This window comes from Coturnix japonica, chromosome 4, assembly GCF_054131305.1.
Source record: "Coturnix japonica strain WE chromosome 4, WE-NBRP24, whole genome shotgun sequence".
Classification (NCBI taxonomy): domain Eukaryota; kingdom Metazoa; phylum Chordata; class Aves; order Galliformes; family Phasianidae; genus Coturnix; species Coturnix japonica.
In genome coordinates, this window is record NC_140666.1 from 44,167,437 (window position 1) to 44,192,350 (window position 24,914).

The 24,914-nt window shown below is 40.1% G+C and overlaps 1 protein-coding gene across 34 annotated transcripts in view; it reads right to left on the minus strand.

Annotated features, from left to right (window-relative positions):
• The window catches only part of TENM3 (teneurin transmembrane protein 3), a 770,347-nt gene that overhangs the window by 72,523 nt on the left and 672,910 nt on the right, over positions 1-24,914 (minus strand). For 32 of the 34 annotated variants that reach the window (XM_085545060.1, XM_085545048.1, XM_085545077.1 and 29 more), the window contains 6 exons: positions 20,082-20,296; positions 13,681-13,891; positions 12,715-12,816; positions 12,359-12,553; positions 10,926-11,126; positions 7,923-8,108 (listed from right to left, as the gene is read on the minus strand). In XM_085545060.1, the coding sequence (XP_085401186.1) occupies positions 7,923-8,108; positions 10,926-11,126; positions 12,359-12,553; positions 12,715-12,816; positions 13,681-13,891; positions 20,082-20,296 (1,110 nt within the window). The remainder of the gene's footprint in view (positions 1-7,922; positions 8,109-10,925; positions 11,127-12,358; positions 12,554-12,714; positions 12,817-13,680; positions 13,892-20,081; positions 20,297-24,914) is intronic. The other 2 variants (XM_085545055.1, XM_085545053.1) reach the window with 1 other exon arrangement.

Consider the following 24,914-nt stretch of genomic DNA (forward strand, 5'->3'; position numbering starts at 1 on the left):
CCACAGAAATATAAGGCACTGGTGGATACCGGTGCACAGTGTACCCTAATGCCCTCCAGTCATGAAGGGACAGAATCAATCCATATTTCTGGAGTGACTGGGGGCTCTCAAGAATTGACTGTGCTGGAGGCTGAAATAAGCCTCACTGGCAAAGACTGGCAAAAACATCCTATTGTGACTGGCCCAGGGGCTCCATGTATACTGGGTATTGATTACCTCAGAAGGGGGCATTTCAAGGATCCTAAGGGGTATCGATGGGCCTTTGGGATAGCTGCTGTAGACATGGACAACATTAAGCAGCTGTCTGTTTTGCCTGGCCTGTCAGAGGACCCGTCTGTTGTGGGGCTGCTACGAGTAAAAGAGCAGCAGGTGCCGATTGCTACAAAGACAGTGCACAGACGGCAGTATCGCACCAACAGGGATTCCTTGCTCCCCATTCATGATTTGATTCGCCAGTTGGAGAATCAGGGAGTGATCAGTAAAACTCACTCACCTTTTAACAGTCCCATATGGCCAGTGCGTAAAGCCAGTGGAGAATGGAGGCTGACAGTAGACTACCGTGGCCTGAATGAGGTCACACCCCCATTGAGCGCTGCTGTGCCGGACATGTTGGAACTCCAGTACGAGCTGGAGTCAAAAGCAGCCAAATGGTATGCCACCATTGACATTGCCAATGCCTTCTTTTCTATTCCTTTGGCCGCAGAATGCAAGCCACAGTTTGCCTTCACCTGGAGGGGCATTCAGTATACTTGGAACCGTTTGCCCCAGGGGTGGAAACACAGCCCAACCATTTGCCATGGGTTGGTCCAAACTGTACTGGAACAGGGTGGTGCTCCTGAACACCTGCAGTACATTGATGACATTGTTGTGTGGGGCGATACAGCAGAAGAAGTTTTCACAAAAGGAGAGCAGATAATCCGGATTCTTCTACAAGCTGGCTTTGCTATTAAGAGGAGCAAAGTAAAAGGACCTGCCCAGGAAATTCAGTTCTTAGGTATAAAGTGGCAGGATGGACGTCGTCACATCCCAGCAGATGTGATCGACAAAATCACTGCCATGTCTCCACCAACTAGCAAGAAAGAGACACAATCTTTCCTGGGTGCAGTGGGCTTTTGGAGGATGCACATTCCAAACTACAGCCTCATTGTAAGCCCCCTTTATCAGGTAACGCGGAAGAAGAATGATTTTGCATGGGGCCCTGAGCAGCAGCAGGCTTTTGAACAGATTAAACAAGAGATAGCCCGCGCTGTAGCCCTGGGGCCAGTACGGACTGGACAGGATGTAAAGAACATCCTCTATACTGCTGCTGGAGAGAAAGGCCCCACTTGGAGTTTGTGGCAAAGAGCCTCAGGAGAGACCCGAGGCCGACCCCTGGGATTCTGGAGTCGATCATATAAGGGGTCTGAAGAGTGCTACACTCCAACTGAGAAGGAGATCTTAGCCGCGTATGAGGGGGTTCGGGCTGCTTCCGAAGTAGTCGGGACTGAAACACAGCTCCTTTTGGCACCTCGACTGCCAGTGCTGAACTGGATGTTCAAAGGACAGGTTCCCTCCACCCATCATGCTACCGATGTCACCTGGAGCAAGTGGATTACGCTGATTACACAGCGAGCGCGAATGGGAAACCTCAATCGTCCAGGAATCCTAGAGGTAATCATGGACTGGCCTGAAGATAAAAAGTTTGGAACATCACCAGCAGAAGAGGTATCACGTGCTAAAGAGGCCCCACCATACAACGAATTACCAGAAAATGAAAAGAAATATGCCCTATTCACTGACGGATCATGTCGCATTGTAGGGAAGCATCGCAAATGGAAAGCTGCTGTGTGGAGCCCCACACGACAGGTTGCAGAGGCCACTGAAGGTAAGGGAGAATCAAGTCAGTTTGCAGAGGTAAAAGCTGTCCAGCTGGCCTTAGATGTTGCTGAACGGGAGAGGTGGCCAATGCTGTATCTTTATACTGACTCATGGATGGTGGCAAATGCCTTATGGGGGTGGTTACAGCGGTGGGAACAAAATAACTGGCAACGGAGGGGAAAATCTGTTTGGGCCGCTGAACTATGGAAGGACATTGCTTCCCGAACAAAGAATATGGTTGTAAAGGTGCGTCATGTGGATGCACATGTGCCCAAAAGTCGGGCTACTGAAGAACAACAAAACAACCATCAGGTAGATAAAGCTGCTAGAATTGAGGTGGCTCAAATCGACTTGGATTGGCAGAATAAGGGCGAATTATTTCTAGCTCGATGGGCTCATGAGACCTCAGGCCATCAAGGAAGAGACGCAACATATAAGTGGGCCAGAGACCGAGGGGTGGACTTAACCATGGACGCTATTGCGCAGATTATTCATGATTGTGAAACATGTGCCATAATTAAACAAGCCAGAAGGATGAAACCTCTCTGGGAGGAAGGGCGATGGCAAAAGTATAAATATGGGGAGGCGTGGCAGGTTGATTATATCACCTTGCCACGATCTCGCAGTGGTAAGTGTTATGTACTCACTATGGTAGAGGCAACCACTGGGTGGCTTGAAACATACGCAGTACCCCATGCAACTGCTCGAAACACCATATTAGGTCTTGAGAAACAAGTCCTGTGGCGACATGGCACCCCAGAAAGAATTGAATCTGATAATGGGACACATTTCAAAAATTCTCTTATAAATACCTGGGCCAAAGATCATGGCATTGAGTGGATTTATCATATTCCCTACCATGCACCAGCTTCTGGTAAAATTGAACGATATAATGGGTTGTTGAAAACTATGTTGAAAGCAATGGGTGGTGGAACATTTAAGCACTGGGAGAAGAATCTGGCAGAAGCCACTTGGTTGGTCAATACTAGAGGATCTGTCAATCGTGATGGTCCTAGTCAATCTAGCCCCCTACACACTGTAGAAGGAGATAAGGTCCCTGTTGTACATGTAAAGAACATGTTGGGAAAAGCTGTTTGGGTCCTTCCAGCTTCTGGAAAGGGCAAACCTATCCGTGGAACTGTCTTCGCCCAGGGACCTGGGTGCACTTGGTGGGTAATGCAGAAGGATGGGGATGTTCAATGTGTGCCACAAGGGAATTTGATGCTGGGGGAGTGCAGTCAATAATTTTATGTATCTATATATATATATATATATGTTTGCATGTGTAGTGTATTTTAGTTATTATAGTTGTACATTTAGTTATGTTACATGCAATTCTACTATTTAGCTATCACAATTTTACATACGTGTATATATATGTATATATATGTATATATTAACCATGATGTAATAATGTAGAATAAGGGGTGGAATGTCATGGTTTTGTAATTTTGTAATTTTGCTATCAGTATTCCACATCATAACATCATGTCAAGTATGGATACTTCTGTTGAATGTGCAGTCCACAGAAGAAGACTACATATCCCAGAGAACAACAGGAGTAACAATAAGTCACGGGACCAGGACTCTATATAATCTCGTTCCCAGGCTGGAGTGCCCTCCTTCTTCTCTCGAACTGCTCGGAGAGTGGGAAGCGTTCCAGCCGTGTCGTCTAGAGTTCACAGTAGGCCTCTCGGTTTTCGGAGACTCTCTCTCTCTCTGTTTCGTTCGATTTGTTAGCCTTAATTATATTATATTGTGTTATCTTGTATTTCGATATCATATTTAGTAAAATAAGTTTTTCCTCCTTAGATTGTCGCTGTTTTATCCCACTCCCCTTTTCCCCCTCCTTTCCGGGCCCCGGGGGGGGGGCGTGGGGTGGCTTCCCCTGTCACGGGCATAGGTAAATCTAACTAACCCGTGACAGTGGTCTTGATTCACATTGAGATGCCGGTTGAGCTTCACCAAATGATATCCAGACCAAATAAAACAACTGACAGTTGGTTTTCCATAGCTTTGCAGTAAACTGGTGACTTAACCTGCTCTCATGTGAATACAAGAAGTGGTAAAATATTACAATTCTGAGGAGGGAAAGGACATTTAGATGGCCTTAAAATGCTTAGTATTTGGAATATATACTACCAGTGTTTAGATTAATCTTGCATTATGCTAAACAACAGCAATAATACTTGAATTTCTGGTTTTTCTCATTAATTTCATTACAGCGCTGTGCTGAACATCTTTGATGTAAATGTTTGGAAGTATGTGTTCAGACCAAAGACAAGAACTTACAAGCACTGTCCACACCAGGTATGGTGTTTATGTTAGAGCCACTCTTTGCCAGTGATGTGCAAAGGACCAGTGTGTGTGTCAGCAACACACACCACACCCACTGCATTAGTCAAAACAATGTTGCCCACCTTCCTACACACGTTGCTTCAAAAAATAAAAAAAGAAACAATTTATTTACTTGGTCTTCTCTGTTTACTCTCACAAACAAAATGTATATTAAGGTTAAATGCGTACTAATTGCTGTTTCCAATCTTGTGATGCTGGGCCTTAGGGAAATACTGATGCTTAATAAATATATGCTGAGAGGCAGATGTCAAAACTGCGCCTGTACAGAGAACTCAAACCTTTGCAATCACCAATGATTTTTCTTCCCGATGTTATGAAGCACTGGAATAAAAACAAACTAACAGTCTCTGGAAGTTTACAGCAATCAGAATTTCTTTTGGTCAAATTTCCATTGAAGTGCCTTAGAAGTAAATACACAAACCAACGTAACTGAAGAAACAAGCTAGACTGTAGAAGATTTTGGAGAAGAATACCACTGAGGACTACTTCCTTTTAATTATAGCAACAGGCTTGTTTCTTTCCTTCTTTTTACCCTTTAATAAATACAGGCAACTGAAAATCAAACACTGGGATAACTCAAAATGAGTCTGGGCATTAAGAAATCTATAAAAACTGTGAGCTGCAAAACATGTTTAAATGGCATTCATGCCTCGCAAAGCAAAAAAAAACAGAACAAAACAGAACAACAAAGAAAAAACAAACAAACAAAAAAAAAACCCCAAGACCATATTCTCTTCAACAAAAAGGAACGAAGAACTAATATGATTCAGTCCACATTCCAGTTAGCATCTTCGTAATTAATGATTATGTGTGTATCCCATTCTGTGCAATCAGCACAGAGAAGAGATACGGTAGGTTTTCCCAAAGACTGAATAAAGTGCACTGGCCTTAAAATTTACAACTTCTTAGGAATATTCATTTCCCCAAGAAGCTGTAAATGCAGGCCATTGCATTTCATGTGACTTGTAGCTAACAGCTGCAGCAAAGAAAGAAATCCCTATTTCTAAAATGCTTCACACTACTGTAGGTTCAAATGGTTAATGACTCAGAAATGAGAAAGATGCAGTTATTATCATTTGGGGCATTTGAAAGCAGAGTGGAAGTCTCTCCTGCACACACATACAAGTTAGGTAAATATTCTGCTACCAAGTTATGAGCTGTAGATAACAAAAAAAAAACTTGGGTTACATCAGAGGGTGACATTAAAAAGCTGGTATGCATGGATATACGTTCTGATGTCCTTTGTGTTTTGAAATTCATTGCACAGAAGGAGCTAGTATATACTCTAGGGTAGATGAGAGAAAACCAAATTGACTCTCCATTTACCAAGCTGGGGAAGTGTTTCTTTTTACTCCACTAAGTTGAAAGAGCTCTTGGAAATGAACAATCAAATGACCTGGTTTCTTCATAACACTGGTGTCCTGAAGAAAACAGCTCTAGGAAAAATAAATGTTAACAGCAGGCTAGAGCCTGTACCTCATTACTCGTCTTTGAGGCTGTAAGGGCAATATAAACAAATCAAACTATCTTTACAGCAGCAGCCACAAAGTAAACACACATTTGAAGAATAAACAGGTGGGAAGACAGACCTGCTTGGCCAGCACTGAAGAAAAACTAGTTTGTGCCTAATATGTTGGAAAAATTGTTCAAAAGCAGTTCATCCGTGTATAACTGCAACCCTTGAAATGCTGCCAAGGTCAGTGAGACCAACAGCAGAGCAATCTGCTGAGTAATTGCTCGTTGGCAAGTTAAAGCGGTCAAGGGAAAGGCTTTATCCTCCTTCTAAAGATTTACTTCATTTTATTGTTTAAAAAGTTTTCTCCCCACCTCCCTACCCACTTTGTCAGCATGTTTGCTGGAAGCTCCTTAAAAATGTTAACCACATCAACTCTCCCCAGGGTCCTGCACAGATGCATCTTGTTTCCCCCTCTCTCCTATGTCTGGGTAACCTCATTAGTAAACAAACAAAAAAATCGATTCTGATTTTTTGTTATAAACAGCTCACAAATCAATCTTTCTACTTCACACCCGACTCCTTTCCACAAAATGAAATCCTGCCTCACCTTTCTGGTGCAGTGATGTGGACACCAGCGATACAGCTAACCCAGCCTTCACTTCCCTGTCCTCGAGGCTCACACCACTGTTTCCTATGACCACCATGCACAGCACTGTCATCCTACCTCCCTGGCAGGGCCATAACCTGCATGGAATGCAGCTTGGGCCTTTCCTCTTGATACTCATGCCCCAGTGATGACTTAGCTGAGCCCATACACTCTGGGTGACACTTCTTCCAAAACATGTACAGCAGCTGAATTTTTCCAGACTCTCTTCAGCTTGTGGCAAAAGCAAACCATGATGTATTTACATCCATTATCTCCACTGTTATTAGATTTACTGCTCTATCCTCCTATACATATAACCTCTTCTGACTGACTTCTCCATCTCTTTGAAGATGAAACTGTTTTTCCTTTTCAGAAGCTTTTTGGACTATTTAGAGTATCTTCTGATTTCCCCACCATGCAGCGTTAACACTTGCCTTTGCCTGACCCGTGGCCACCTCTTCACTGTCATTTCAACTCACCACTAAGTGCTTATCCTCAGTGCCTCTCACAGGTCAGAGACGTGCCCCTAAGTACCTGCAGGGCCACTGTATCACTCCTGAGACAGCCCTACCTGCGCTTAGTACAGGGTTCACCACACCCCTATGGATAAATGTGTGCTCTTAAAATTAGACCACTGCCAAGCCCTCTGTCTGTGCTCCCTACCTGTTGTCATACTGTTGTTCTTATGTGTAGCTATGCAAGTTACACAAGATAGGCTACTCCTTTTGCCTTACAGCTCTGCTGCACCTTGCACAAAGGAAGCCTAGTGCAGAGAGGGATTTTCCAGCTCGAACACAATTCAAAACCTAATTAAAAATGACATGCCTTTGGACAATCCCTCCTTGTTTTCTGTTTTCTTAGCTCCCTTATCTACAACTGTAATCTCCCATGCTGGTTCATCATCATGCCCTAGTCAGTGGATAGGATGTACTGCATATGGGACATACACACTGTAACGATGAGTAAGAAAAGCTCCATTAATAAAGGTATAATAATTTCCAAAGGGTTTCACACACTAGAACCAACCTGATTACAGAAACACAGAAGCTGTAATAAGGATGACTTCTAAATCTGCAGTATGAAACTGCTGTTGTGTTGATATAATTCTAAAATAGAGCATTATATTGGCGCGAAGGGGATTCTGGGTAGTTAGATATTACATTACAAGGTGGCAGTGGTGGTTCTGCAAAACTCACTTTTTAGAGCTTCTTTTCTAAATAATATTATTAATAATAATATAACAAACAAAAGGAAGCTTCATCTTCGAAAGTCATTAGGCTACGGCATAAAAACAGGAAAATGCAAATCAAAGAATATATTTACAGTTAAAAATAAATGCAACCTCCCCACCAGCAAAAAGGCAGCTCATGGGAAGAGACTGAAAAGGGAATTCATTTCACAGCAAAATAGCTATGAAGACCTGATGAGCCATTTTATAACAATTTCCTTTCTTAAAATATCAATTCCTTTACTCAGACTGACACGTGCAAATGTTCTGTTTGAAGAAAAAAGCTTCAAAGTTATACACTTCTCACTCAGACACAGCCAGCAGTGCCAGCTCTTTGAATTTTGCACCAAAGACGCATTAAAGCATAGCCAGCCTACCAATGGTACAGTGCTCTCCGTTCCACCCCTGGCTACATTCGCACTTCCCATCCTTGCAGGTGCCGTGCTCAGCGCAGCGGGGGTGGCAGGCCCTCTGGTTGCAGGCTGCGCCCGTCCAGCCATCCTCACAGCGACACGTCCCACCCATGCACACGCCATGAGTGCCGCAGTCCACTGAGCAGATCTCTACATTGGATAGGGGAGTAGGGGAGAAAAAAGAGGCAGAGAATGCACATGGGGGTGAGAAGTTACATGTCAATGAGCAGCATGGCATTTCAGTTCAACATGTGAAGGGTGAGAAAGGCAAAATGTTTGGCAATTAAATCAAAGGAATTTTCTGTGAAAGGTATTTTCAGGTAGGACCCAACAGTGTAGAGTTTTAACTCCATGTTAATGCTTACTTAGTTATCCTGGTAGACTTAGTGGCGCTGGAGTGTACGCAGCTCATCTGTTAACTTTAAGTCATTTTCAATTACATTCTCTGTGATCATGCACATCTTAAGAGTAGCCTTTCATAGCTAAGATTATGTGGCACTTAAAGCTCCTGGAAGTCACAATACACTTGTAGCGACTAAATGCACCATACACTTAGGTCACTCCATGTCACAAGTGAAAATCTAGCATTAATGAAAGATCATTTTAACAAGGTTTCCCCTCCCTACCCTGCTCACTGTTTTCTTTCCAAGTAAAAATGTGCCATTTCTGACACATTTTTTCATTATAAAGAGTCAGTGTTACTGAGACAAATTAGTACTATGCTGACATACTGACACATCTGTTAAATATAAAAGATGATTCTCTTTTACTTTCAGTAAATTTCTATCAGTGACAGCTATGAGTAGTCTGGTTTAAATAATAGATTGTTAAAAAAATAAATCAACATTCAGCAATTTAACTTGTCATTTACGTATGGTAACAGGATCTTGTAACTGATAGAATAATTGAAAAATATGTTAAGAGCCAAAGGTAGACTGAGGCCAAACAACACATGTTAAGTCTCAGCTAATACAAGATGATAATTTAGACTGCTGGATTTTGCATTTACAGTTACAGTTCATTTAGTCAGACTCCAAAAAACTTCACTTCTGCTAGCAGACAACAGAAGAAAAAGAGAAGCTATAATATAGCCTGAGGGACTTCACTTCCTTGGCACTAAGCTGCTTGTAACCACACATAGCTTTATAGGAGTACTGTATTTAGGTTGTGTTTTCTTGTAAAAGACAACAAACAGTTTAGCAATAGAAGACGGAAATTATTTTCAACAGCTTTCAGCACGCATGAAAGGTTTCCAGTTTTCTATTCAGTACTGGGTTTCTTCCCCAGCAGAGGATAACTCTGTCTCCAAATGCCGTGGAACATTAAACAGAGCATCAAGGAGCTGTGACATTTTCCATAAGAATATTTCTGGAGAGAGACAGCTGCAATTCTCCCTCCTGCTTCTCCACTCCCCACTTTTTTTTTTTTTCACCATAAAGCATTTTATATCTACTTTGAATTAAATTTTTGATTAAGAGATCTAAGATGGTTTGATTAATTTTAGAGTCGCAAAACGTCAACGCAGCTCCAAAAAAGAAAGGGTTATTTCTCTTCAATCTAATCAATTTTTCATTAGAGTGGAGGTGTTTATCAGCTTTTAGCACACTAGCTTTGAGCAAGGTGCGTCAATCTTTGTAATGAACTTATTAATTAGAGTTAATTTAATTGAAGTGGAATTGAAGGGCTAATTAACGGACAAACTGCTGATGAAGATAGAGGAAAGCTCTGCTGATTTCAAACCTATAAACTCCTCTGATGGAAATAACTCATTCCTTTTTTTCTTCTATCCGCTTAACAAAATGTTTATGGGTAAGATTTACCTTTTTAGAGTACCAGTATGAAGGTCATTTTGCACAACTTCAGAAAATAGTCCTTTTACAAAGCTCTTTGGTGAGTTTGACACTTCTGAGATATCTGAGATCAGATATACTGCATGTATTACAATTACCAATCATTCCTTGAAACATAACTGCAAGATGGTGCATAACTGAATAATCAGAAATAGCACATAGGACACTGTGTCAAGAAACAGAGGACCCATGTTTTGTCTGAGAACTACAAAGGATCTCGCACAAATAGTCATTTTTAGTACAATAAATGTTCAGAGATTTTTTTTTCTTTTAAACAAATTTAACAGAAGACTCCTCTTTGTCACTTTTTCTTGAATATTTAGAACTTTGTCCTATCATCCTTATATGCATAAAACATTATGGAGTATCACAGATCCTGGTCAGGAAGTACATTTGTTTTGAAAAGATAGTTTCTCATGAAAATGCTATATTTATTCATAAGCTGGCACAAACCCAGCTAGCCCATGTGTTCAGTTTTCATTAACAAAATCAGTTAGATGAACTGTTTAAGACAAATACACGTCTCACAGTTAGAAATGATTTAGTCTCTTGATATGTGACTACCAAGCAACATTCAAAAAACTTGTATTTATTAAGAGGCTGCTGTTATACTTTATAAATACTTAGATAATGCTCTCTAACAAGAACTCCAGCCATTTTCTCCTATTGCTTCTAAACCCTGATTATAGCTACAATAAGCCCAGTTTCAGACTCAAAAAGCTCCCTCTACTTCTTCACCTCGACCAACTCCTTCTGCCCTGGCAGTCTGTGCCTTTCCTCAAAAGCTGTTAAGAATTCATTCTTGCATTTGTACTGCCTTCAAATAGGAATGTCTGAGTGAAGATTTCCAGGAAAAAAAAAAGTCTTCAATTAGCTAGAGATTTTTAAAATGGGACTCTCTCTAATTTCACTGCTGTAGCTGCTAACTAGACTTATTAAGTAAGATGACACTTAGATAGATATACTGTAAAAAAATTCTGTACTTGCATGTGAACTAACAAGTGAAAATGGCTATCAGAAAATGAAAGAAATGATTTTCAAATCCTTCAAATTCATCAGCTTTTTTTGAACCTTTGAATCAATTCACTGATCATGCTACAGTGCTTTTAACCCTTACCATTGGAGCAGTCTGGACCTGTCCAGTTGGGGTCACAGGTGCAGGTACCGCTCTCCTGAAGGTAGGTGCCATGGCCGGAGCACTGGTCAGGGCACAGTGTCTTCAGGATTTCACAGTTGCTGCCCCCCCAGCCCGGGTTGCAGTGGCACTCGCCATGGATGCATACACCATGGCTGGAACAGGCTGGGTCCAAGCAATCCGCTGCAAGGAAAAGAGAAAGATCCACTTAAACATGTTGTTCCTAATAACAGTAATCACCCCTAGGTGCTTGTGGCACTGTTTGGCTTAATCTGCATTTCTGACTACAAGCCCTAGCCAATTTCTGTTAGTATACATGCAATTTTCTTCATAAAAACATATAATTTCCACACCATTTTCTGGTATCACAAAATCTGTGTGTGGATGTAACCATCTTCAAGACATTTACAGGCTGCCACTGAGTCAACAGAGAACCTTTAAAGTTTGCTAATTTTTCTGAAGTGCAACGAGACTGGCCCCAGGTCTCAGGCTACTGATCTCTATTTTGCCTAATCACAGTGTGACAAGTGTTGGTTTCCTTGCAATGTTCGGTATCAGCTGACCCAATACAGAGCTACAGAGTTCTGACAGTTGTACAGGACTCTCAACTTGTTTCAGAAATAAATGAGTTGCATACTCTCTATCCTTCTTAATTCACTTTAATGTTCTTTAGATGACGAGATTTAATTTAGCAATTTGACTCAATAAAATGTTACACTTGTAGGGTCAATGGTCTGAAAATTTAATTCCAGGGACTTAATTGCATTACTTTGTACGTGGAGATCAATAAAATCAATTTCATTGAGGAAGAAAACGGCGCTTTTTACTCCCTAAAAAAAAAAAAAAAGAATAGAAAATGAACTGCGTTTTGCAGCACACCAGAAAGAATATTATTATGCACATCCCTGGAATACAAAAATGACGTGCCATTTTTCACTGTGATGCATTGGAATCAGCACTTTCCACAGTGTGGTTGGTGGAAAAGATGGCTAACAGATGCAATACATTAATGATTTATTCTAGACTCTGAAAATTCAGTCAGTCTTCATGTGCTCCAATTCCTATTTTTTTTTGGGTGCTGTCTTCTTAGCCAAAGAAAGTAAAAAACGGGCTAGTAAAAACATAAAATGTATTAATGGGAATTTTCACATGGTTTAAAGATAAGCAAAGTGTATCAATTCTGTAGCAGTACTAGCTCTTCCAAAACTTGATTTTTAGTATTATTAAATGGTTTCTGAGGAAACTCTATGCAACAAACATATCCCGGTGTATACAATTCAATGACAAAAAAACCTATTTTTCCACTTTGGTACCAGTGCAAATAATCTAGATCAAGCAACACTGATAGAACAAGACATGCCAGCTGGAACCCTGACCAACAGCAGCAGGTGTTGGGTAAATACTTGCTCCTTTACCTTCTTCACAGTTTTCTCCTTTGTACCCAGAGTTGCAGGCGCATGAGCCCATGATGCAGATGCCGCGGCCCCCACACTGGGGATCAATGCACTGCGTTGCCGGCACGTCGCACTCGGTGCCCTTCCAGCCACTGTAACAGAGGCAGCGGCCTTTGGAGTACTGCCCGTTGCCGCTGCACAGCACTGGGCAGGCTGCTGTGAAGTAAAGCACCATAGAGAAATTCAAATCAAGGTTTTCATCAAAGCTACATAAACAAGAACATCTATGAAGTCGGTCACATGCCAATTTCTTTTCTAATGTATTTGTTTTCATGCTTGCTTAGGCGGACTTGAGGGTAAGGATGGGGCTGATGTACCTCTAGAGCAGTCGGGGCCCAGAAAGCCAGGAAAACAATGGCAGGATCCTGAAACACACTCTCCGTTACCATGGCAATTCCGGGGGCATTCCACCACAGACTCTGCAGGAAAAGATGTGGGATCACTCACCGGCCCCCAGAACCCACCACGCAGCCACTGACTGACAGCACGCCCAGGCTCCCTGCTCAGTGTTTATGGTTGCTTTGTTTGAAGAGCATGCAGAGCTGTTATTTTCTATAGCTATGCCTGTAATATCTCAGGACTTCACGTTCCAGAAGAAAGGCTCAAATTATAATGGCAAAACAATATGAGCTCTATACTCAAAATTCAGCTCCGTGCTGCTTAGCAAACACTTCAAGACAGAGTACTACTTTCAGCACAGCTTTGCAACAATATATGTGCCTTGTGCTTTAGACCAACTAATTACAGCATATTTTCTGCTCTTTTTTTTTTTTTTTTTTTTCTGAGTAGAAAAAAAACCACACTATGAGTGGAAAATCCAAGAAAAAAGGTCACCAGACTATGGATCTGCTGGGCTTGTTCAGAATGGAGAAGGTTCTGGGTAACCCTCATTGTGGCCTTCCAGTATCGAAAGGGAACTTAAAATCAGGAAAGAGACTGACTTTGTACATGGGCCAATGGTGACAGAACAAAGGGGAATGGTTTTAAAGTAAAAGAGGGGAGATTTTAGATTCAATATGAGGAGGAAATTCTTTACTCAGAGCGCAGAGAGGACAAGGCTGCCCAGAGCCGTGGGTACCTCATCCCTAAAAGTGCCTGAGGTTGGATGAGCTCTGGGCAGCCTGAGCTGGTGAGGGGCACACAAACCATAGCAGAGGCTTGGAACTAGATGATCTTTGAGGTCCCTTCCAACCATACTGGTTGATTCTATGATTCCTAAAAACAACAAAATAAAACACAACCAGAGCCTAGTTTTTGGCAAGAGCAGTGAAGAAAATGCTTACCTATAATAATGGTATTAAACGACACCTGCTCTGCATTTTTCCCATCATTATAAAAGGCCAGGTGCCAGATGCCAGAATCCAAAAACTGGATAAAACCCGCTTCGTGAAGGCTGACGGACCTCGTCTGCCGACCTGCTCGTTCTGCCTCGAGCAGCGTGCGCTGCTCCCGCGCAATCAGTCGACTGCCATCCAGGAGCTCCACAAAGTCGTACTGAAGAGAACAGAAGGAAGTATGATATACAGCGGTGCTCAGGCTTACAGCATTAGCTTTTTGGGGAAAGGGTGATGAGCCCATCTCTCACAGCAGGTGGATCAAAACATCACCTGAAATAAATCTGTGGTCATGACTGTCAACTGACTAACAGGTGAGAGTGAACTTTCAAAGCGTGTTGCATACACGTGGGTTAATAATATCCAACATCAATTGCCTATGTGGCTTTTTATTTATTTTCAGGTTAAGCATTAAATTGTCTGCTCCATCCTGATTTCAGACAGTGCGCAGATAAGCGGGATGAAGAGAAAGAACTTTACTTCCACTCCCTGTAGTAGAAGCCCAGGAGGGGAAAAAGAAAGCATAAAACATTTACAACTGATGAAAACGACAAACTGACAAACAATGGAGGATGTCAAGCCAACGGAGAGAGAATACTGTTTTGCTAACAACTATCAGTGGGGCTCAGAAAATGTAGTACCTCAGCTGATACAACCAGTAAACTCCTAACCTAAGATTTCATGCATTTTTAACTAGTGATATTAGCACCTGGGAGGTTGCATCTGCTCTGCAATGGTTTATGATGCCTGAGACTCTTAACTTGAAGGATATATTTTGCACGTTTAGCGTAGAAAAACTGACATATAGACAACAAAGCTAAACATGGAGGAAAGTTAAAGGGCACTGCTGCTTGTGGTGGAGAGTATGCTGCCCCTGCTTTGCCTGCTAAGAGTTTTGCTTTGATACCTGTTTGTGGCAGGAGGGAAACTGTCACACATAAACCTTCAATCTTCCCATGTGTTTGAGACCTCTCAGATGGAATTACACATCTAGGACCCACTGAAGTAAAGGCCAGCCTAAACAATCAGCGATTCACCTGAGCTAGGTGACTGGGTTACCAGGACTTTTACATCTGGACTTATGACCTTCAGAACCTGCTCTAGGGACAAAAGAAAACACGATAACTTTTGTCACAGGCAGAGAGCTTAAGTACTTATGTTCTCATCTCAAAATTGCAGACTTGCAGGTCAGAATTCACCAGTACCACAAAGATGTTCTTCCACGGTAATCTGAATAACCTCCCAACCATTCAGGATGTGAAAGAAATGCATAGTTACTGTGCCATGATCAGCACATGAAACACTTTCCCCAGCTCCAACTGAACAAGCAGAACAGAACATAAATGCGATTAGTATGTGCAGGAGCCAGTACCTTGATGTGCTGTCACTGTGTGTGCGCTGCGCCACGTGAAAATGAATGCAATGGTTTTGGGAGAGCACCAATTATTCAAAGCCAGTCAACATTCTCATTTGTCAGAGAATTAAATATTTATATTATTATGTGTGAGAGAGGAAAACAACTTTGTCTTCTCCTCTCACCAGACTTAAGAATACTTCTTCTTGCTCAAGCTGTTCACTAATATTTTTTAAAAAAAGAAAGCCCAGGCAGTTTTAACAAGTCATTTATGGATGCTAGGAGTGACCTTATAATTTGTATACTGCAGAAGGTCATTTTTTATAGGAAAATCACAGATAAACCTATGTTTTGTTGCAGGAGCAAGTGATTATACTACTTGATTGAGCACAAAGAGTATACTAATAGCTGACAAGCATGGTACAATTAGTAATTTTGTATCTGTAATGTAATAAGGGTATATGTCACTATCAGAGCATCATTTTAGGCTATATTTTAGAAGCTGTACAGAGGGGAGTTTACTGTTCAGTTTATTCCTCAGCAAACAATAATTGATCTTAATGCCTTTTAAAGGCTGGTAGTTTCCTATACACACAGATACACACACACACATATATATATATGAAGAACAGAGTAACAGAAAAAGCCTGAAAAACAATTATCTTTACAATTTAAAAACACATTAATTTTATTTTCCTCCTATGACGCTAAACTAATTAACTTTATATTAAGTCTAAATATGCTAATTTGTCCCAGTACTCTGTTCAGTTTTTGCTGTAAACCAAAGTATCTTATTTTTTTAATTCTTTAAGTCTCTTTAAAGAAACATATTGATTCGCTGGCTGCAATGAAACTGACATTTTTAGAAAGTGTCACAAAGACTTTCAGGTTCACATTGATTAAGTTTTGATTGGACAGTCACTGTCAATTATTTCTGGTTGATTTGTTTACGATTCCCCAGAAAAAAAGAGAACTATGCATCTCATACCAGTCTGTGACACACACACAGGCTGTGCTTGAGGCTGATTTAGGTACTTACAGAGAACACAGAAACACAACCAAAAATTCTGTCCTGATTACAGTGTATCAAAACATTTTCTGCATGTCATATCCCTATTCTTTTGGATTATGGGAAAGGAGGTTTACATTTGCTGCAATGTGTTACTATGTTATGATGAACTAATAAACAACTGATACGAATGGTTTAGATTTAGCCCACCCTGACCCAAGACAGAGGTATGAAGACTTACTGAGATCTCTCTCTAGCTCATTTCTCCCATTCTTTCTTTACAATAGTTGCAGTGGTAGGACAATTTGCCTCAGTGTTTGTACAGCTATGAAAAGAAAGACTCCAGCTTTCTTTTGTTGTTTGGTTTAACTTGATACAACAGAGAGGTACACAAGTAAGTGAAGGGTCTAGGAAGCAGAAATGGGGAAGAAGGTGACCAATGTCAAATGCAAGGTTTGCATATGGAGAGGAGGCTCATACAAAGACCTAAGCTTAAAGGAGTGAGTTAAGGAAGACCGAGGCATGTGGTTATAGAAGCCGAGTATCATAGGAAAATGAGCAAAGAAGGGGACAGCTGGTATGGATGCTTTACAAATGCTGGCAGAGGGCAGGTTCTCAATTATTTAACAAAAGATCTGAAATATGAAACGCTGACGTTTGAGAAACAGGCAGCAGTTACACATTTGCATAAATTTTGCTATTAGCACTTGTCACTCAGTGACTAGGAGATAAGGGCAGATAGCATTTAAGAGATGTAAACATAACGTGATATATATATGGGTGAGACCTTACTTTACAAAGTCCTCATGAAACAACCCTAGCTTCACACATCTAGTGATGGGCTCTGCGCCAAGTTCTATCATTCAGGAATGAGATCATGGAGTTATGGTAGGCAGTTCTATAGATACATCAGTTCTACAATAAAACACATATTTAAAAAAAAACAACAAAAACAAACAAACAAAAAAACAAAATGAAAAACCAAGCAGCGGACATCACTGAGGTACTGTACAAAACCATGGCAGCTCAAAATCTGCTATGTTCTGTGTTATTCACCAATCTCTACAGGCTGCAGTGAAACTGGAGGACATTCCCAAAAAGAAAAAAGATGATCAGAGGACTGAAACAGCTTTTGTACAAAGAAATGATGAAATAGGCTCAAAAATTACACCTCGTCAGGACATAACAGATTCACAAATCATGAGTGGCACTGAGAAGAAATCAGTGAGAAAATCTCCACTGTCTCTTCCAGAACACTACTGACTGGGTGTCAGAGTAAAGCTACCAGGCAGCTGTCTCTAAGGGCATCTTGTAGTTAAGCCGCCAGCTCCTTGATGCAAATGTCACACATGCTAAAAGCTTCCACAGGTTCAAAGGTGATTAGGAAAAAAAATATCTCAAAGGCTATAAAACATAAAGACTGAACCTCTGACTCAGGAAGTCATTCAGCCTAAGGTGCAGGAGGCCAGGACTGTATTCTAGGAAGAATAACCACAAATCTGTCATCTGCTCTATAGATCTGCTAATGACCAGTGTGGGCTAGATGGGCCTTTGATCAGACCCAGCATGGACATTCCTGTGTTTTTCTAACATGTTCCTATGACCTTTGGAACTGTGTAAGCTCCCTCGCCCAAAGGAAGGATGCAGAGAAGCCCAGAATTAGCTGCTAGTCTGCTGCTGATAGCTGTGTCTACCTCCCAAGTGAAGCACATTTTTAGTACAAGCTGTCAGGACTAGGGAAATAAGAAAAAAACCAACAGACTTAAGCTTGAAATCCTCTCGATATTCCGTTTCAATTAGATGGTGATTAAGACTCTGCTATGTTGCAAAAAAGGCCAAAAGTGTTGAGAAACATTTCACCCTGCCACTTCCATCTGCATCCATATAGTTAATCTCAGGCCCCTTAACCAGACATGACTGGGGTCAGGCCATATAAACATTCTGATAAAGTCTGCGCTCTAGGGAATCTTTAGCAGCCCTGAAGTTCACCAGGGCACTGATAAGTAAGTATGCCTAATTTTTCAAGATATCAAGAGTCAAATAGTTTGTAAAAAATACTCTAGTTATATACTAGGCAAATATAGGACTTTACCTATATCCTGGGAACAGCATATCCAAAATTCATAGAAAATACAGAAGATGTACTGGATGGATTTGTGTGTGATTCTTTCTATTGTACCGTAGGTGAGCAAGGATAAAAACTTGCATACTAGGAATTCAAAGGGAAAGGGGTCTGCGTGACACAGATGATGGGAAACAGATTTGGTTATGTCCTTTTCCAGAGTATTTGGATATAGGGCACTTCAGCTTCAATCTTCTGCAAGGACAAGGAATCAAGTAAGGATCATTTTTGATACACGTATCTAATTGTATAACCGTCTTTTCTAAATGCATAGTCCTGACTAGCTTCTTCAATTTTATTCATCCTTGCCACACATGTATTTCCCTAGCTCCAGCGATTATTGTTATCGTTAGGATGGCATTTGTATTCAAAACCCTTATGACCAATGGCTGATAATTTTCTGAATCAATTTTCTTTGAGCTAGAATATCTCATGCTAGTTGTCAGCCTAAGGGTAAGTGTTCACTTGTGAAGGTTTGAAGAAAATCCATTTAATCATTTTTAAATAAACATAACTTCTTTTTCTGCTTTCAATAAATTGTTTGTTGTTTAATGGAAACTAAAGCAAAAACAAAGTCTAATCTAGCATTCTCTGATTTTACTTGCATGAAACTCCTTTACTGACCCTAACTCTTCTTCCACACTTGTCATGGGTTAAACCATGACAACACAACTACATTTCAAATCAACATGATACAGTATCTGCTAAAAAGGTGATACAATTAGGAATAATCCTGCTTTCTATGTTTTTCAGAATTCATGCCCAAAGAAAATATGGAACAAGTTTCGGTACTATAACAGCATGCACATCAGAATTAAAAATAAGGATCAAATAAAGGAATTAAACCTTATAGTATTTAATGTTGTGACTGTGTATACAGCACAGTCAGTCAGGTTTCATTCCAACTCTGCCTATAGGCAATCTTCTGAAGTAAAAAAAGTAAATCCGTAAGGTATTACACAGTTCCATAAACGGGGTAGAAGTGCATGAGCTCAATGCTCTTTTCAAGTGGAACAATGGTTCAGAGCTAGCACTTGGACTAATATTGAGCTGAAAGGAATCTGAATTTGGAGGGTCTTAAATCTTAAAAATTAAATCTGAATACAATTGATTCTAAAATGCCATTTCAGACAGTGCATCTCCCTTTCTCCTGCCAATCCAGAAGACTATTCATTCTTTTAGGCTTCAACTCTCCTGTAACCCTGGATAAAAGGTGTTTCTTTGTTACTGGGCAAGAGCATAATAATGTGCAGTAAAAAGTCTCCTCACAAACCTGAGGAGCGAGCAGACAAATCCTTCTGGGGCATGCGAGAACAAAGTTTTAAGACACTTCAGATGCCTAGTGAAAACTGACACTTTTACAACCCCAATCCACTGTATCATCATAGACACATATCGCATAGATTTTATCTAGTGAGACAGCAAGCCGTAAATACTATAGCATTTTCTTGCAGAATAAACTGAAGCTTCTTTAAAATACTCTTTTCTTCTTGCTTGCAAATTAGATGAATGTGGCCACTGCTAGGCTCACATGACCATACATATGGCCATAACAAGCAGTATTAGTTTGCTGAGGTTTTCAAACATAGGTCAACATATCTTTAAAAGTACATATAAATTCTGCATGAAACAACCCCATATCTAAAGCATCATCACTGCTTACAGCATTCAGACAGCTCATAAATAAGAATCTCCCCTTCTCCCTGATGGCACATTTCAGATCCCATCACTTACAGCATTATGTTTTGTACATCACATGAGATCAATATGCAAAAACCCCAAATCAGCAAAATGGAAAAGATAAAAAATATCCAAACCCGAAGTTTTCAAGAACCTCTCCTACTTTTAATACAAGCAGCTCTCACCTGAGTATGCGAAGGTGGTAAACCTTTTCGGCCATATACTCCAATCAATGCATCTTTTTGAAGGGATATATTGAATTTTAGAAATTGTGGCTGATCAATGAAGAGTTGTGATCTCCAGAAAATCCCAGGGGGAACTTCTTGTATTGCTCTTCGGCCTATATCGAGTTCTCCAGAATCTATAGTGTTGTTTTCTTGTGCAAATCCCCCTAATTTTCCTGACAGGTTAGAATAATAAGAAAGAAAAAATTAGTATTCTTATCTTGTTCTCAGTCACCCTTCATATGAACTGTCAAATATTTAGAATCAACTCAGATAAAATGCTCCCTGACAATCTTTCTGAATAGAAGGTCCCGGGGAATTCACTGATTCAGAACTAACAAAGCAAAACCAATACAAATATCTACCAACTAAAAGCACTGTAACTTCCCTGAACACAAGCCTTACAGCTTTGGGAACTATAGTAAATACATACATACATATACATACATACATACATATTTTAACTGAAGAATTTAAAAACATTTTCCAGCATAAAGACTTATTCTAAAAAAAAAAAAAAAAGCATAAGGAAAAGAGAAACGAGGTAGACAGATTTTAATAACAACATATAGACATAACTAGTCAAGACAGCTAACAGAAACAGTCTTTTCTACATAAAACATTAGAATTTGTATACAGTTCTAACAGATCTAGTTCACTGTTGCCTCATTTTTTCTCCCAAAAGAGAAAGGCAATGTTTTACATTGCATTGTGCCTACATCCTTACACCTTTGATCCCCATAGCACCTTTGTCCCTTGAGCTCCAGCCCCAAGCTTGTTATCACCTTCTCAACCCGGCGGTATCCTGAATCAAATGTGTAATAACACCTCAGTCTGCTATTTCCACTGTGTTCTATATTACAAAAATGCTTTTATCTGAAGGTTTAATTATGAGGAATAAGAACAAAGTTCTGAAGGGCATTAATGATCTTCCCTTAAAAAGCATTAATGCAACTATCAGACAGCCCTAGGAGCCCAGTGATGTTGATTTGGAAATGCCCTGAAGAAGCACAAAAGATTTTAACATGCAAAGGACTCACATTTTCACATGCTGACACTGAAAAACTAGCCTATGGGTTGTGGTTTATAAAGAAAAGTTATAAACTTTACGTATCTCCAGCCAACTTTTTTTTCAAGTGGGCAAGGGAAGGCAAGGAATATCAGAGCATCTACCTTCCATCTCTGGTACAGAATGGTATCATCCAATCTGCCAAACTCTGTGATCCCATAGTGATGCACTGTGAAATGAACGGATGGGGCAGAACTGCACAACCCAAGTTGATAACTGCAGGGCGCTAGGCTGCATGCTATGGATAGCACAGGTCTGGGGCAACTTGTCTTATCACATACATAGAAATCTGGCAAAGATTATGGCTTAGTTGGGAGAGCACCTTCCCACCTGCCAGATTTAAAGGAAACAGTACTACTAAGGCAGATACACTACAAAGGGCTTGGACAAACTACCACCACCAGCTCTAAAATTTGGGATGGTTTAGTAAGGTATGCATGAAGCCTGTGTGAGGCCAAGGGCCCAGGGCTGTGTCCACACACCATCTCCATGCCATCACCATCTCTATGCTGCACATAGTCGCTCCTGTAAGATGGAGCCAGGGTCAAAGGCTACTACAACCCAACAGAATCAGTGCTATCAAACCTAGACAAAGCTTTACCTAAGAAGTTGCCTATCAACACATATCGGCTCCAGACTAAGTAAGTAATTAAGTAGCTGGCTCATCAAGCTGAGTCTTGTGTGAAAGCAGTATAAAGAAAAATGGAATTGTAGTTACAACCTTACACAGCTCACTGGGTTTTTTTTTACCAATTCATTTTCTTTTTTTCAGCAGCTAGTCTGTTATAAAGATTGAGATAAATGCATCTGGATGTGATAAGCACAATCAAATGGTGCTGGCTTGTTTGCGTACAAGTGCTGTAAAGAACTGACAACACTCTGTTGCTGCCCGGTCTTTTATGTCCAAATTCTACATTATTCATCATTTGAGGAAACAAACTGACACAACCTTTTTGCAAACATTTAGGCTGGAAAAAAAACCCCAACTAGATTAAAATCTGAAATGCCAGGTGAGGTCACAGATTGATCTTCTCCATTTTCTGTGCATCCAAGATGAACACAGGCTGCTTTTGAATTAAGCAGACACAGAAGCACTACTTAGAGGCCTGGAGCGGGGGCTCATATCACCACCAGAGCTGTACTGCAATAGCAATACCCTCGTAGTTGCTGAAAACGTCTCACTTACAGGAGCATCATATTGATCAGCATTCTGCTTTCAAGAGAGTGAAATATCTGATCTTGGAAGAAACATTTTTTTTTTTTTTTTACTCTCTTCAGGATGAGTCTGATGCTTTTCTAACTTTGAAGTTAACTTTTTGCAATATTTATACCTTATTCTAGAAGATAGGTCTGTATTTATGAGGGCTGCTCTGAAAGTAATGTCTGCTATTTTAGTACGCTGTCTAATGACATCAGAGGCGGATGTTGGTGGGAGGGCAGCAGAGGATGCACCTTTCCCACCAATATCCTATTACATGTTGTTGCTGTGTGGCAGATGGCAGCAGAGGGGCAGTCTGATGAAAAGGTGTTTGAGATGAAAGTAGATGGAGGAAAGGTACGTCACTAAATTCCTCCATGAGGAAAAACTTGAACTCATCAGCATTTACTGATGCTTTCCAAGAGCTTAGGGAGACCAAACAGCAGATGTGAGCACAGTGAGGTGGTAAGGGGGTATGTTTTAGCAGCAGTGATAGCAACAGTGGGTCAGCAGAGTGACCGGTGGTGATTCTGTTGAAAAATAGCGTTTTGTAGTTGAGAATTTGCACTATCAAATAGTCTTCCCCTTCCATCTGTTTGGGTTGATGACAGAATGACTGCATGGGCAACATTTTCCTAGCAATGACTCCATCGCAGCAGTTTTGAAACAGTGGTTGCCCCAGCTGGTGCAGATTCTTACATGCACAGCATGTAAGTAAGCTCTTTTTCATTGCTCATGAAAATGAATAGCTAATGGTAGTGACCATATTGAAAAATAGTGTTTTGTAGTTGAAAAATTGTTCTATCAAGTAGTGTTATTGTGCTCTTTGTATCTGCTGTAGTTTCCATGGAAATAGATACAGGGCCTTACTTTCAGAGCAACCTATGTATTACTGCAATTTATTTAAATGTTTCTTACCAGTTTCTACAAATTGATGCACATTTTGTTGTATAAATTCACACAGATGCCTGGTAATCACTAAACAATAAACACTTGTTTGCGGTATTGATCTGTGACTTCCGCTGTTTGTATACTGGAAATGAAAAACAACTACCTCTTGCTACTGAAAAGATGAACTAGATAACTTGAATAGGTGTGCCTTGTTCAATATGTTTGAAATGCCTATCACTGGGCTTCAGCAATTTTCCTTGGAAGGTAATGAACTTATCCACCCCATTTTCCTCACCAAAACCAAAGTACTTTCACCCTGTTTCTGCATACCCATTTAACATCAGACTGCCTCTCAAAATCATCACTAGCTTTCTGTCTCCTAAGAACAGGGCATGAAGCAGTCCTTTTACCTTCTGGGAAACAGGCACAAGAAAATGTCAGTAGTTTCAACATTTCCTTTTCACATTCTAAAGCAGCAAAAGTTCTTACACAGACCTTTAAATCCAAAGCTTTAAATCCAAATACGAAATGCCACATTCATTCAGACGATTTCATAATGACATAAGACTCCAAACATGAAATCCATTTTTAAAGTAGCTTTCCTCTTGAATACCTTCACTACACTTCTTTTATACCTCCAAAACTTCTTTCACAACACCTCTCCAAAAGACAATATAACAAATACCCTAAGTATTTATAGGTAAATAATATTTACATTAAAATTAGCTATTATATTACTAAATCTACTAGCAATTAATTTACAAAATAATTTGCTGTACTACATACTTGTGATGTATGCATCATTATATTAAATATCCATGATATAGATGATCCAATATATAATGGTTAATTAATAGATAAAATATTTGTTACATGTATTATCTGAAAATTCTGTCCTTAATGTGTGAGGCTAGACTGGACAAAATCTTCATCTAAACAAATATTTGAAGCAATAAGCAAAATTTCATTTATGCACAAGAAAAGTAGTTCACTAATATCACAAGAATTACATGAAGCCAAACTTTCCCTCCTTATTTGCAAACACTATAGATTGGTGCAAGATATTCTGTAAAGAACTGAGCATCGATACCAGAGAATAAAAATGAGCACATAATCAAAACATGAAAAAGATGAACAATAATTGCTTTACAGTGCCACACATAATACCATTTTCTATCCTTCATAGGCAGCATTAATTAAAATATCAGGTTGCGAGGCTGGATTTACAATCAATAGCATATACACCTACTCCACTCAATAACCTTGTAGACAGAGGGCATTTTTTTCTGCAAAACACTGCTATATAACCTGCAAAACCTAATTCAACAAATGATGGTACATTCCGTACTATAAATAAAAAGAACCCTCAATATCTATTGGTTGCAACAAGTATAACATATTTCACTGAGTATAATCATAAAACTACACTGAATTAAGCCAGAGCTTGCATTTAAAACAAAGCAAAAGCACCAACAAAAAAAAGCCAACACTTAACAGTTAAGTATATATTATAAGGTATTTCTGAGCTGCACATGGAGTTTATAGGATGTAGAAAAAGTAAAGAAAGCCAGTGACAAATGAGATGTTAGCATGTGATAGAATACAGTGTTTAAACAAATTTTCGTTTCTGTGTTTC